We start from the raw sequence: 14907 nt of genomic DNA on the forward strand, positions 1-14907 counted from the left end.
TGCTGCAAGGACTGATAGAGAGGGGAGACTGTGGGACTGGGTGAGTAAATATGTCAATAGGGACTGTTTGTACTTGTGCCGTTTCCCACACACAGGACAGACCTTGTGATGGATCTCAGACTCTTCTGATACACAGTGAGTGTGGGGCCCTCCTCTCTGCACTAAGAGGCCCCGCCTATTCCCAACATGGAGTCACACGTGTCCTATGAGTAAATATTTATCTGGGTGGGAAGTGGCTCCTTGTGGCCCATGAATTCTTCATTCCAAGTTTGTCTCTTCCCTACTAGCAGCTTCCACAGAGGAGGAAATAATTCAGGTCCAGATAAAGGAAGAACCAGAATCAGAGGACGAGAGTCTAGAGGAAAACTGTTGTTGGGGTAAGTAGCCAGGGATTGCGCTGGTTACACCACAATTAAAGGGGTGTGTGATAAAACAAACTTTTAATCTGGAGGGGAAAATGTCAACTGTTATTGCTAATGTAGGGGATCAGAGAAATCCTTCTCCTGTTTTTCTGTCTCTGACATCATCCAGCCCAGTTACAGGCTGAAGAGCGATCCGATTGGCTGGGCACCCCAGTGCATCCTTGGCAGAGAGGGTGTGCCGGACTTTGGAGCCATATGTACAGGGTCTCCAACAGAGCTTAACAGGGGTTGTGTGGTAAAAGATCCAACCAGAACCAAGTCTTGTGAAACTATCCAAGCTGTTGAATCTGTGGGAATACAGAAAGAGCCCATCCTGTTCCCTGACAAGCTGCTAGAGACTCAGAAGGAGAAAGTTGCCACTGGTGAGATTGATCCTGTTGCAGAGCTGCCTGTAATCTCCAGTGTGACTGCCTCTGAGAGCACCCCGGTGAGTGAGACATTCAAGGGAGGATACAGCCACGGATACAAGCGTGGGGCCCCAATTTGAAGACATGTCTTGTGCATTTACCTGCTACGTGGGAGCGGCTGCTAAATTGCAAATGGAGAGGTACTTTTGGGAAAGGTAGCGCTACCTGGGGTATAAGAGCTCTGGGGAAGGGACATTCTATTTGAACTGAACTGTGTGGTTATTAACCCTTTCCAGAGGATTGGGACTTTAATAATAAAAAGGACTGTGTTGGTGAAACAGTCAGGTACCTAATAGTGAGTTAGGTAGTGTCCCCAGTGCAGTAGTGTATTGAGTATTAGATTGCCCAAGTTCTCTATTGTGTTTATAGAAAGTTTATATCTGTTTCATTTGCAAACTGTGTTTTTTATTTGTCCTAGTGGAAGTTCCCTGAGTTGTGTTCCCTAGGTGGAGGCACTGCACTGGAAATCCCAGTTCCCAGTACTTTTCATACGCTAAAAGGCACTCAAGGCCCCATGATTGCCATGGGTTTATTGCAATTTAAAGAGACAGTAACCAAACTAGGGTTACACTTAGTTGCTCCTAACTGCTTCAACAAATGGTATGTGTATGATAACCTGTGCTCCTTTCCCTATGTGGTTTTGATGTTGTACAGCCAGATATTCTTTAGTAAGTGACCCCTACAGTGAGGGTAAACAAACCAATACCCATCTCTGTAACTCCATACACATAGGTGACCCCAAGAGCTGTGTACTATCTGGATCCTATATTCAGACTAAACTGCTCACCAAATGGCACCCCATTGGCCAAACTGTATTAGCTGTGATTGGCACCATTATAATTCATGGTCAGATTTGGCCTGTCATGTGATTGGCCCTTCCGGGAGCTGCCTTTGTGGTTGGCAGAAGGAATCAAACCCTGTTCTGCATTTACGACAGGGGCAGTTCCCTTTCTGGCTTACAAAGGTGGCTGTTAAAAATTCCACATGCTCCAGTAATGGCCGTGCCCAACCCTGGCATCATCCTCACTGAATGCCAACTGGCTACCAACTAAACCTGTAATATTGACGTTGCTCTGCTACAATAAAGAGCTGAATTAACTAAAGGAGTTGTGTTGTGTGAGTCCTGCACTATGTCCACATTGTCGCAAGGCACCTTTCAGTTAACTTTTAGTATGTTATAGCTAAATCGCTAATTCCAACTTTTCAATTGGTCTTTTTATTTTAATTCTAAAATTGTTTGACTTTTTTTGACTCTTTCCAGGTTTAAAAAAAAAATGCTCTGTAAGGCTACAAACGTATTTATCGCTACTTTTTATTACTCCATCATTTTTTTTATTTATTACACATTATCCCAGTTTCTTATTCAAATCAGTGCATGGTTACTAGGTTAATTTGGACCCTAGCAACCAGACATCTGACACTGCAAACTGGAGAGCTATTGAATAAAAAGCTAAATGACTCAAAACCCACAAATCATAAAAAATGGAAACCGATTGCAAATTGTCTCGGAATATCCCTCTCTATATCATACTAACCGTGAACCACCCCTTTTAAAGGAGAAGTAAAGCCAAATGAAGGACACATTAAGTAATAAGGATGCTGCGAGTTTACTATACAAGCCCAGAGGACCTGGCACCTCTCCCAGTGGTTTAACCTTCACTTCTCATTATAGTGGGCTCTGGGCACGTGTCCTGGTTAAATAAATATGAAATAATCATACTGTATAGTGGATAACTAATTAGATCTAATCAGATACTAATTAGATATGTCCACTTCCAGGTGAGTGCTGAAACACTACAGAGAGTGAGAGCCATTCAGTTAACTCTAAAGTGTCCAGTTTCATGTGCAGAAGATGCAGCAAATGCTTCGCTGCTAAATCCTCCCTTCACAAACACAACAGAATCCAAACGGGGGAGAAACCATACACCTGCACAGAATGTGGCAAAAGCTTCTCGCGTCTGAGCTTCTTCCGTATTCACAACAGGATCCACACTGGAGAGAAACCATTCACCTGCACTGAGTGCGGCAAGCGTTTCACCAACGGCACCAGTCTCTGTAACCACCAGAGAACTCACACGGGAGAGAAACCATTCACCTGCGAGGAATGCGGATCTTTATTTGCTGAAAGGAGCGCCCTGCGCTGGCACCAGATCATTCACAGCGATGAGAAGCCGTTTGTATGTACAGAATGTGGGAGCCGCTTCTCTTTGAGGGACTCGCTTCTCAGGCACCAGAGAATTCACAGAGGAGAGAAACCATTCACCTGCAGAGAATGTGGGAAATACTTTTATCAGAGCAACCACCTCCAGAGGCAGGGCCGGAACTAGGGGTAGGCAGAGTAGGCACGTGCCTAGGGCGCAAAGCTGGGAGGGCGCCAGGCACTTACCTCCTCTGTCGCCTACCCCAAGTCCGGTTCCCTTCTTTTGCCGACTCTATGCGTACGCGAGCGCAAATTCGTGCAGGCCAGGCGCATGATCGCAAATTTGCGCAGACGCACACTAAACAGGCGGTGCGACTGCCGGGCCTGACTAGGGCGTCTGCCCAGCGTGGCCCGGCACTGTCCAGAGGCACCAGGCAACTCATACTGGGGTAAAACCATTTACCTGCACAAAGTGTGGCAGGGGCTTCTCTGTAAAGTATGCCCTTCGGCGGCACCAGAAAACTCACACGGCAGAAATCTACATTGTAACTTTCCTTCCATAGCAACAACCCGACAACATTCAAATTTCTGGGCTGCTGTCTTCCCCACTGTCAGACAGAAACCTTTCCCTGAGTGATTAAACCCTGCGGAGCTCTGATTCTGTCCACTTCCTGTTCCTGGGCTGCTCTCTTTCCCATGGTGAGGCAGAGAAAATGCATTTATATTAGGGATGCACCGAATCCACTATTTGGGATTCAGAAGAATCCCCGAATCCTTTGTGAAAGATTCGGCCGAATACCGAACCGAATCCGAACTTCTAATTTTGAAAAAATTATTCTGTTGTGACGAAAAGCCATGTGATTTCCCTACCCGCCCCTAATTTACATATGCAAATTAGGATTCGGATTTGGTTCAGCCAGGCACAAGGATTCGGCCGAATCCTGCTGTAAAAGGCCGAATCCCGAACCGAATCCTGGATTTGGTGCATCCCTAATTTATATGGATAGCATAAACTAACAGTATCTCTGCTACATGGTGTTCACTGACCTATAGAATTAGTGTAATGAAAAAACCCTTTTTTTTGTGTCCATGCCTTATTCTTCTACCTGACCTTGGGAAGGAGAACAGCCCGGGGAAAGTAAGTACAGAGAATAAGAATTGATTTGTCAGGGAGCAGTAACTTGTTTTGTGACGACTGTACCTGCTGTTTAAATGCGTTTGGTTCCCTTGCCTGATATTCGGCACAAGGGAGATCATCAGAATATCCGGTACAGTTTTATTGCTTTGTTTATAAAGGAATATGAAATATGTCGCTGTCTGTGGGAAGAGTTCCATGTTTATTGTCGGGTATAGGAAACGACCAAAATGATGAAAGAAATCCCTCGCTGCTGTGGCTATGCACTGTGTTGTTTCTCAGCAGCTGTGGCTAGTGTCCGGGACATGATACAATCAGTTTTTGTAATCAATGGCAAAGTAAAGAGTTAATTCATGAATAAGGGATACACAGCATTGGATTCTATTCAGCTTATCCCTGGCACTATATTTACTTCTTTAAAGGGGACACGTCACCCAAAAAATTATTGTAAATCCTATTTTATCACATTAGTCAAGCAAAATGAACTTTAATTACACTGTATAAATGATTTGAATCCTGTTTCCTTCAGTCTGGGAATTCATAATTATAACAAACAGGCAGGAGCCATTTTGTGGGACACTGTTATTAAGACAAGTCTTGTATCATCTCAGAATCTTGTTTGTGCACCAGAATGGGGGAGAATGTAAAAGGTTACAACGTTTCGGGGGCATACCTGAAGGGGAAATGTTGTAACCTTTTTTGGCTTGACATTAAACACGGGTATTAACCCTTAAGCAGAAAACGTGTGCTGGATTATTTCATTTGTGTTGATTGGTGGAGGTGCCGTCCTCCTATGCCCCAAGCACCTGCACGATATTGAGAGACCAGCTGTGCACCTGTAACCTCTTACTGACTGCCCAGAATTAGACAATTTGTTATCTACAAAGACCCCAAGATCCTTCTCATTTAAGGAAACTCCCAACACATTGCCATTTAGTGTATAACTTGCATTTATATTATTTTTGCCAAAGTGCATAACCTGCATTTATCAACATTGAACCTCATTGCCTAGTTTCGCAACTTAGACAAATCACTGTACAAAGTGGAGCATCCTGCACACAACTGCTTTTTCTCTGTTCCCATCAATCAGCTGACCGCCTTCATTTTTTACTGTTTACATGCTTAATTGGATTCGTTTTACTGCTTGCTGCAATAGCCTATTCCATTCCTACTTTAACTTGTCTGATTTATTGGCCTCCTTGTACCTTATAAATGTTTCGGCTGTACCAGATAACTTGAAAGCCTTAAAATCAGGTCTTTTCTTACCCACCTCAACACCAACGCTTCTATTGAACCAAAAAGGTTTTGCTTTGCAACGACGTTCCTTGCTTACAAGTGGAATATACTGACAAGTAGATTTATTATAAAGACTTCCCATTTTTGTTCTGTGTTTAACCCTGTGAAAAGCATTTCCCACTTAATATGTTGCAGAGATGCCCTTATACTGTCACAGTTTGCACGTCTGAAATGTAGTGTTTTAGTTGGTCCCTTATAGAATTGCTTCTGCAACAGAATCTCAAAGGAGACCATGTTATGATCACTATTCCCTAAATGCCCCTCACCCACACAAATGTTAGAGATGAGTTCAGTATTGTTAGTTATTACAGGTACAAAAGAGAGTTATTCCTAGTAGGTTCTTGAACGAGCTGGAATAAAAAGTTGTCATTCAGCATATTTACAAACCTACTCGCTTTTTCTGTCTTAGCAACCCCATTACCCCAGTCAATGTCTGGATAATTGAAGTCACCCATAGTAATAACTTGACCTGGTAGTGAAGCCGCTTCTATGTGTAAGAGTAGCTGGGCTTCATACTCGACACTTATACCAGGTGGTTTATAACATACACCAATGAGAATTCTCTTTGTTACCTTTTGTCCAGTCAAAATCTCTAATGAATTAATTACTCTGTTACTATTTGTATTAATTACTTGGGGACATTTATTATAGGGGTATTTATTGCGCGGCACTTTATATGGATGAATTTTGATTGGATTTGCTAAATGAAATAGTAATTTAGAAGGTATCATTAATTTGGTCCCTCAGTTAATTGCACTGCACTTTATCTATTGAGGATCCCTGTGGTTCCCCTTCTAGGAATTCTTATAGGGGACATTACACTGTATATAAGGACCAATTCTGTTGTTCACACTGAATCCAATTATTAGGGTTTTTAGGCTATAGTAGCAGTCCCTGATCCCTGATGTGAAGGTATTTTAGTGGTGGATAATGAGTAAATAACGTGTGACTGTACAATTAGTTTCTGTGGGGGGGGGGGGGCTTTTTATTTCCACTTCTTCTTCTGGAATAATCACGGTGAAAATCTCTTTTCTTCTCATCATTTTGTGTCCAGGGAACAAGGACAATTGATCAGAACAGGACTGAGTAAAACATAAAGCACAGAACTTGCCCATATGAAAATGAATTATAATTTATAATTGTTACTCAACCCCCGAGTAGAACGTATATAATAAGTGAATGTATGTGGCAGTCTCTTTGTCCTGAAAGTTTCATTTATTTTTTTTTAAATCTCTGCAGCTTTATTAGTAACAACGACTGAACAACAGCTGTTAGCTTCCGCCCACCGCTAAAATGGCGGCCGCGCCCATGATCTGTGACGTTTCCTCAAGCTGTAACAAAGGCTCTTGTATTCGGGCAGCGCGCGTACATTAATTCACTAACAGGTCTGATTATGTCAACTATGGGACGTTTGTACTTAGTGTGTGTGAGTTAAATAAGCATCGGTCTATTAAATTATTCTCAGTGTCTGCCGCTTTATTGCCAACAATGCAGAACTAAACAAATGGGCAAATTCCGCCCACTAACAACATGGCGCTTCCCTGCTCTACCAATGACATTTCTGAAGTAAAAATTGCCATTTTATTGGGCCCGAGTGCGTGGGCTGCACCATAACTGTCCTGTACCATCTGCAGCCGACCCTCTGCTACCCCCGGGGGCGGGACTTATTTCTGTACCTCCCCCATTCACAGACCGGATAGAACTGAGATGTGAGGGACGGAGAAACAGACTGGGAATTGTCCCCTGCTGCCGCCTGTAACTCCCTGCAACTCCCTGCTCCTGTGTCCCTGACATTCCCATCCCCTGTACTCACATCTCCAGCCTCATCTACTGGGTAAGTCATTTTCCCTCCTCCTCCTCCTCCTCCTGTACTGTCTGTGGGACTGGGGCTTAATCCTGCTGCAGGGACTGATAGAGAGGGGAGACTGGGGGTTAATCCTGCTGCAGGGACTGATAGAGAGGGGAGACTGGGGGTTAATCCTGCTGCAGGGACTGATAGAGAGGGGAGACTGGGGGTTAATCCTGCTGCAGGGACTGATAGAGAGGGGAGACTGGGGGTTAATCCTGCTGCAGGGACTGATAGAGAGGGGAGACTGGGGGTTAATCCTGCTGCAGGGACTGATAGAGAGGGGAGACTGGGGCTTAATCCTCTGCAGGGACTGATAGAGAGGGGAGACTGGGGGTTAATCCTGCTGCAGGGACTGATAGAGAGGGGAGACTGGGGCTTAATCCTCTGCAGGGACTGATAGAGAGGGGAGACTGGGGGTTAATCCTGCTGCAGGGACTGATAGAGAGGGGAGACTGGGGGTTAATCCTGCCTGCAGGGACTGATAGAGAGGGGAGACTGGGGGTTAATCCTGCTGCAGGGACTGATAGAGAGGGGAGACTGGGGGTTAATCCTGCTGCAGGGACTGATAGAGAGGGGAGACTGGGGGTTAATCCTGCTGCAGGGACTGATAGAGAGGGGAGACTGGGGGTTAATCCTGCTGCAGGGACTGATAGAGAGGGGAGACTGGGGGTTAATTCTGCTGCAGGGACTGATAGAGAGGGGAGACTGGGGGTTAATCCTGCTGCAGGGACTGATAGAGAGGGGAGACTGGGGGTTAATCCTGCTGCAGGGACTGATAGAGAGGGGAGACTGGGGCTTAATCCTGCTGCAGGGACTGATAGAGAGGGGAGACTGGGGCTTAATCCTGCTGCAGGGACTGATAGAGAGGGGAGACTGGGGCTTAATCCTGCTGCAGGGACTGATAGAGAGGGGAGACTGGGGGTTAATCCTCTGCAGGGGACTGATAGAGAGGGGAGACTGGGGGTTAATCCTGCTGCAGGGATTGATAGAGAGGGGAGACTGGGGGTTAATCCTGCTGCAGGGACTGATAGAGAGGGGAGACTGGGGTTAATCCTGCTGCAGGGACTGATAGAGAGGGGAGACTGGGGGTTAATCCTCTGCAGGGACTGATAGAGAGGGGAGACTGGGGGTTAATCCTGCTGCAGGGACTGATAGAGAGGGGAGACTGGGGGTTAATCCTGCTGCAGGGACTGATAGAGGGGAGACTGGGTTAATCCTGCTGCAGGGACTGATAGAGAGGGGAGACTGGGGGTTAATCCTGCTGCAGGGACTGATAGAGAGGGGAGACTGGGGGTTAATCCTGCTGCAGGGACTGATAGAGAGGGGAGACTGGGGGTTAATCCTCTGCAGGGACTGATAGAGAGGGGAGACTGGGGGTTAATCCTGCTGCAGGGATTGATAGAGAGGGGAGACTGGGGGTTAATCCTGCTGCAGGGACTGATAGAGAGGGGAGACTGGGGGTTAATCCTGCTGCAGGGACTGATAGAGAGGGGAGACTGTGGAATTGGGGGGTAGGTGCTGGAGGGAGTGATAGTGAGGGGCAGTTGTGTGTCTGAGAATATAAATCCAGTTGTGATGTCAGATGGTTCTGCTGTTAGAGATAATGAAGAAAGGGGTAAGTATTGTTAAAGGTACAGATTATTAGGTACTGACCCATGAGCCTACAAGGTATATAAATTGGGGGTGCAACTCCCTGCATTCTCTGCCCTTCTCTCCAGTTTCTCTTATTATATCACAGTTGTTGTTTCCTTCTCTTTTTATTTTGTCATGAATTTTTTTCTTTCTCTCATTTTCTCCTGTTTTCTCCCATTTGCTTATCCTCGTCCTTTAGATTGGCACAGGGACTTCCTTTTGTGGATTTTTACTACTCAAACTGAATAGATGTACAGGTGTGTATACAGCTAGAGAATATATATATAGATGGACATCCACATTATACAGAGCTACATCCGTCCTCCCTCTTCCATAAGTGACTGACAACTTCTCATCTCTCTCTGTGTGTTTCATTCTTTATGTTTCACTTACTTTCTCTTCACCCTTCTCTTCTGCCATTTTCTTTTCTTCTTTCTCTTCTTCCCTCTCATTGACACCTAATGTCCCGTCTCTTTATAAACCATCAGCCCTCCCGTATGATTTGTGCTTCATTCACCTTTATTAAAGCTGTAGCGGGAAACGGTCCAAACTCAACACAGAGTTGCAGGAAAAATGAAGTCACTGTGCAAAGTGTATAACGAATCAGTAGAATTGTTTCTGAATCAGATGAAAGTGAGTGTCGGAGCAGCCAGACCAGGAATGACAGTGATGCAGTTGGTCAGTTTAAATATATTGCAATATATGGACCAACAATCTCTGTTTTGTTTAAAGGGGCGGCAGCACATGCATTTTAATGTATCTTTATTTCTCTAAGTGTTTGAGTCATGTTTATGTAAATGTACTTGTGATGTTTCCCACACACAGGACAGACCTTCTGATGGATCTCACGCACTTCTGATACACAGTGAGTGTGGGGCCCTCCTCTCTGCACACAGGGCCCCGCCCATTCTCAACATGGAGTCACACGTGTCCAGTAAGTCCGCTACTATCCCTCCTGATAAACTGGTCCCAGTACAACATGTATTTATTGTAGTGATATGTTCCTTGCTGTCAGGTTCTCCAGACACCGAATCGCTGAGGTTAGAGGTGAAATCAGAAAGTGAAGAGTCGGACACTGAGGATAATCAATTGCCAGAAAAAAACGAAGGGGATTCAGCATCAGAGGCCGGTGAGTAACGTTTCTCTATTAATAAGACACATGTTATACACAGCACAGGCTTCTCTAGGGGACATTCAGGGTTAATAGGAAAGCTCTGGGTTTGCTGTGGGGGCAGAGGGGGATGATGAGATAGTATTTGTGGGCGGGGCTTGGGCTGGGGGGGCAGTATTTGTGGGTGGGGCTTGGGCTGGGTACAACTGAGGCTCATTAGGTGCAGAAGAATGAGCAGCTTCTGTTTCTATAGAAAGATTTGCCCATAACCCCTATAAAGCCTGTATGAAGAATTTCTCATCTAACACAAGTACTTCCTTACTCCCAGCTTTACTCACCCCTGTCTCTTCATTACTCCCAGCTTTACTCACCCCTGTCCCTTCCTTACTCCCAGCTTTACTCACCCCTGTCTCTTCCTTACTCCCGGCTTTACTCACCCCTGTCTCTTCCTTACTCCCACCTTTACTCACCCTGTCTCTTCCTTACTCCCAGCTTTACTCACCCCTGTCTCTTCCTTACTCCCAGCTTTACTCACCCCTGTCTCTTCCTTACTCCTATTGTAGGTAACACACAATACACCAAATTTAAAACATGTCTCGGGTGCACAAGCCCTGAGCCTGTTGCTTTAGATCTCAATCAATTCCTTATCCCACGAAGCTTTAAAGGCAGATTTTAAAACTTTCAGTACATTCATCGGGAACTGTTGGTGGGACAGGTGCTGCAGCCCTGAGCCCGTAGCAAGGGGAGAATCCCAACGTTTCATCCTGATGGGTGCGCATTCACCAGACCGCCATGAATACAAATATCATGTAAAACTTCTCATTTTCTTGGAACATAATTAAATCCATCCTCGCACATGTGTCTCGCACATAGTCATATGCATATATAAGTTCATTATTCCAAGCTGTACCTGTTCCGTATCTGCAGATCTCGAAGAGGAGGAACCAGAGATACTGAAGATAAAAATAAAGGAGGAAGAACCTGATTACGAATATGATTCGAACCCGATGGAAAGCTCAGCGGGTGCGTTTAATGACTGGGGTAAGCAGCTACATATTCATTCGCATCCTCTCATTACTCAACAACTTCTCCCCTGTTCATTGCTCATTATAACTTCTGTGTATTTGTAACTTCTCTTGGTTTCTGTTACTAGACACGAGCTGGAATGGAGAAGAGACGTGGGAGTCTGACACAACCAGGCCGTGGACAAGACGCCGTGGCTCACATGCAGCAGAATCCAGTGATCCAGACAAGGAGCCGTTACCTGGGGATGGAGCTTTAATGAGGAAGGTGCAGCTCGGAGCAGATGAGGATTCAGCAGTAAGCACAAAATCATCGGGTTTTATATGCGATAAGTGTGGGAAGTGTTTCTCTACTAAGCGCTACCTGCATTTACACGATAGGCTGCACACAGGCGAGAATCCATTTAAATGTACAGAATGTGGCAAGTGTTTCTCATGTAAGAATAGCCTCCTCATACACAATAGGATTCACACCGGGGAGAAACCCTTCTCGTGCACAGAATGCGGCAAGAGTTTCTCCCGTAAGAGTTACCTTCGCATTCACCATAGAATTCACACAGGGGAGAACCCCTTTACGTGTACAGAGTGTGGGAAAAGCTTCACCAATAACACCAGCCTCCACGCGCACCTCCGAATTCACACAGGGGTAAAACCATTCACCTGCTCCGAATGCGGGAAGTTGTTTTCCGACCTGAGCACTCTCCGCAGGCATGAGAATATTCACAAGGCAGAGAAACCTTTCTCTTGTTCTGAGTGTGGGAAGTGTTTCACATTGAAGGACACCCTTCGTAGACACGAGAAAATACACACAGGGGAGAACCCCTTTACATGTACAGAGTGTGGGAAAAGCTTCCGGCAAAAGAGCCACCTCCGTAGGCATCAGACCACCCACACAGGGGCAAAACCGTTCACCTGTAATGAGTGTGGCAAGTGTTTCACGGTGAAGGATACACTACATAGACATCAGAAAATCCACATGAGAGAAACCTTTCACATGTACCGAATGTGGGAAACGTTTCTGTCCTAAGAGCAGCCCTTGAGAACGTTCACACGGGGGCACACCTTCCACCCAGATAGAAAGTAACAAACTCTATGGTGAAAGGGCCGCCATGACCAGAAACCTTTTTTTGTCCACACACCGTGAGAAAGGTTTCAGCTAAACCAGCTTACTGTATGGCCATTCAAACAAAACGAGATATTTTAGAACGTTTTTAGATTGTAGGACAAGCAGTCTCGATGGGATGAACCTGTTACAGGACAGACACATATTTATTGTAAGTGTGTAGCTGCAGGTGACTACCAGAGTAAAAGACTCCGTGGCATTTCAGCCTGACCATTGTATGTTTCAATCCTCCGCATGGGCTGATATTAGTGCGGCTGATTGGGAGCGGTGCATCTGCTGCAACTGTCAGTGCAAAGACCTAATAGGTCACTGCTCCAAAACCCATTCAGCCATGTCCCTCACCACCCATGCGAGAAACTGGCCACCCCTGCGAAAAACTGGCCACTCCTGCGAGAAACTGGCCACCTTCCTGGTGCCTCAACGATCCTCCTGCTTGCCCTAGTGATGGTGGCACGTCCCTAAGCATGATGGGATATTAATGGAGGGACTGCATTTGCCTTCAGCCGTCCCTATCCTCAAGCTTTTCCTTTTATTATGGTAGTTAACTGTGAGTATGAATGTACCAATACGTTTTGTAATGATGTGTATGGCGTACGCTGTGACTCATGAACTGAACCAGAAATATGAAGTTACAGCTTTTTCAATGTAATATTTAGCTTCTAAGTTGATTCCGAGTATCTCGATTGCTGGAGAGGGGTGAATACGACTCCCCCAGGACATCAAAATGGATTATTTCCTGGATCAACTCCCTACGTTATGTATTAGTAGCTGTAACGCTTTATGATTTATACGATAAAGGAGCCCTTACCCTCTGTACTGTATGTGCTGCTGCTTCTCATCATCTCCACTCTTTTCCCCCTAACCCAAAGTGCCATTTAGGAGATGCTTTTAAGCCATTAGAGCATTTTTGGTTTGGGAGCTCTTTATTTAAAGGGGATGTAAAGTCTTTCCCCCAAAGTTCCGATTCAGATAGGACACCTTCAAAGCAGCCACTGTAATCCTCAAGAGCCGTGTTGCTTTCCAGAGGATGGGAACGACTGCGGCAAAAATAAACCAGCACTTCTATCATTTTACATAATGGCAAAGTGCCTTTTTTTTTTTTTATCAAAATCTGCAGATTTTTGGGAAAGACATTGCATCCTCTTTAATGTGAACATATCTGTTTAAGCATGAACTGCCTGGCTCTGTATAAACTGTCTGTAACCCGCATTGACGCTCTCCTTTGTTTGGACTGCTGTATAGTTCCGCAATGTCCTGTGTGTGAGTTGTTGCCCCACGGGACATGGTATATTGTAGGTGAGGCCTCACGAGTGTTACACTACCCCCTTATTATTTATTATTCCTGTCTGGTAACGTCTCCTTAATGCTTCCCCTCAATGAGTATCAGTTGCATGCAGATCTCTCTCCCCATGAAACGCGTAACCTTGTATTTATCTATGTCGACTCTCCGCCACTCGGAACTAGAGCTGCCTCTCTGCCCGGCCTCGATTCATGACGTACGGAAATAGATGAGGCCCCTCAAGTGGTGCTTTTAAATGTGCGATGCCTTTCTCTCTTATATTCATGTTTGCTACTTTCCCATGTGTAAATAAACCAGTAAGGTATTTGTCACTCTTACATGAGATTCTGGTGTTGTCTCATTATTTCCAGTCTTGTATAGATCGAACCATGGGCTGCGCTGGGCATAGAACTGAGCGTAGTAAGTAACTGCTGTACAGATTGGGTTTCTGAGGGATAATAGAACAATACTAGAGTGTTCCAGATTTACACAGGAATATATATTAAGCCTTTAAAATAAGGGGGGGGTACATGCCAACATGCATTGAAGATGGCAGCATAGTGCAATTATATCCAATCTGATTGTAAGATACTTACTGTGGTGGTCTAGTGGGCAGCGGGGTCCATGCTCCGGTCCTGCCCTTGCCGGCGCCATCTTTGATTCCTAGGGCGCGCGCGCCTGTGCGTCTCTTAAAGGTGCGCTGGCGTGATCGCGCCAGCGTGCAAACGGCGCGAAATTGCGTACGTTTTGGCGCCAATTGGATCCCTATTTAAGGCCCATTCAGACCTGTAGCCAGTGCCCGTTATAGGATCATATCCTGAGGTTTCCTGAGCTTTGTGCTACCTGTTCCTGAATTTGCTATCCTGACTGATTATCCGTGTGTGACGCAGCCTGTTCCTGACTACTCTGCATTCTGTATCCTGACCCTTGCCATGCCTACGACAACTCTTCCTGCTTAACCCCTTGATTGACAACCCGGTTTTACCCTTGCCTGCCTGAAGATTCTGATATCCGCCTGCCTCGACCCAGCCTGTCTGACCATCCTTCTGCCTGATCCAGTCTGTCTGATTATCTGGTTTTGACCCCTTGCCTGCCTGACGATTCTGTTACTGCCTGTCCTGATCTGGTCTGTTCCGTTTCCACCAGACGCCTTGTCCTTGACCTTCTGCCCAAAGACTCTTGCTATCCGGTCGTGCCCCTTTGCCAGCCAGAACTCCTCGCCTTGTACCCCTCGTTAAGTCCAGGTGTCCCATCGGTATCTGGTCAATTAAGCTGAGGGCTCCTCCCGAAGCCCAAAGGTGGTCACACTACTGGTGAAGCCGAGCCGAGACCAGGGTCCTTGGCATTTGTTCTGGTATTGGGTGCCGGCCATGACACTGATCCTCTCGCAAATCACCTTGAAAGCATGTGCATGAATTCAGCAGTAATTGGAACTACATCGGAAATGGTGTAAAACCTGTGCAAATGGCTCCGTTGGGTGCTACACGGTAA

The 14907-nt window shown here is 45.8% G+C and overlaps 3 protein-coding genes across 4 annotated transcripts in view; 2 read left to right on the forward strand and 1 right to left on the reverse strand.

Moving 5' to 3' along the window:
- LOC121394778 (zinc finger protein 850-like) overlaps positions 1-13754 on the forward strand; it is a 209650-nt gene extending 195896 nt beyond the window's left edge. The window contains exons 5-11 of the mRNA XM_041566775.1: positions 288-377; positions 2630-3103; positions 7173-7234; positions 9707-9815; positions 9897-10010; positions 10920-11033; positions 11146-13754. Of these exons, the coding sequence (XP_041422709.1) occupies positions 288-377; positions 2630-3103; positions 7173-7234; positions 9707-9815; positions 9897-10010; positions 10920-11033; positions 11146-12041 (1859 nt within the window). The 3' untranslated portion in view covers positions 12042-13754. The remainder of the gene's footprint in view (positions 1-287; positions 378-2629; positions 3104-7172; positions 7235-9706; positions 9816-9896; positions 10011-10919; positions 11034-11145) is intronic.
- Positions 1-14907, reverse strand: part of LOC108719524 (gastrula zinc finger protein XlCGF57.1-like) — a 385853-nt gene that overhangs the window by 20468 nt on the left and 350478 nt on the right. The window lies entirely within an intron of this gene.
- LOC108719564 (gastrula zinc finger protein xLCGF3.1-like) lies at positions 232-3771 on the forward strand. Its single transcript, XM_041567004.1, has 2 exons — positions 232-377; positions 2609-3771. Exon 2 carries the CDS (start codon positions 2671-2673, stop codon positions 3154-3156), a length of 486 nt encoding a protein of 161 aa, XP_041422938.1. The 5' UTR covers positions 232-377; positions 2609-2670; the 3' UTR covers positions 3157-3771.

The sequence above is a fragment of the Xenopus laevis genome, chromosome 6L, assembly GCF_017654675.1.
Source record: "Xenopus laevis strain J_2021 chromosome 6L, Xenopus_laevis_v10.1, whole genome shotgun sequence".
Taxonomy (NCBI): Eukaryota; Metazoa; Chordata; class Amphibia; order Anura; family Pipidae; genus Xenopus; species Xenopus laevis.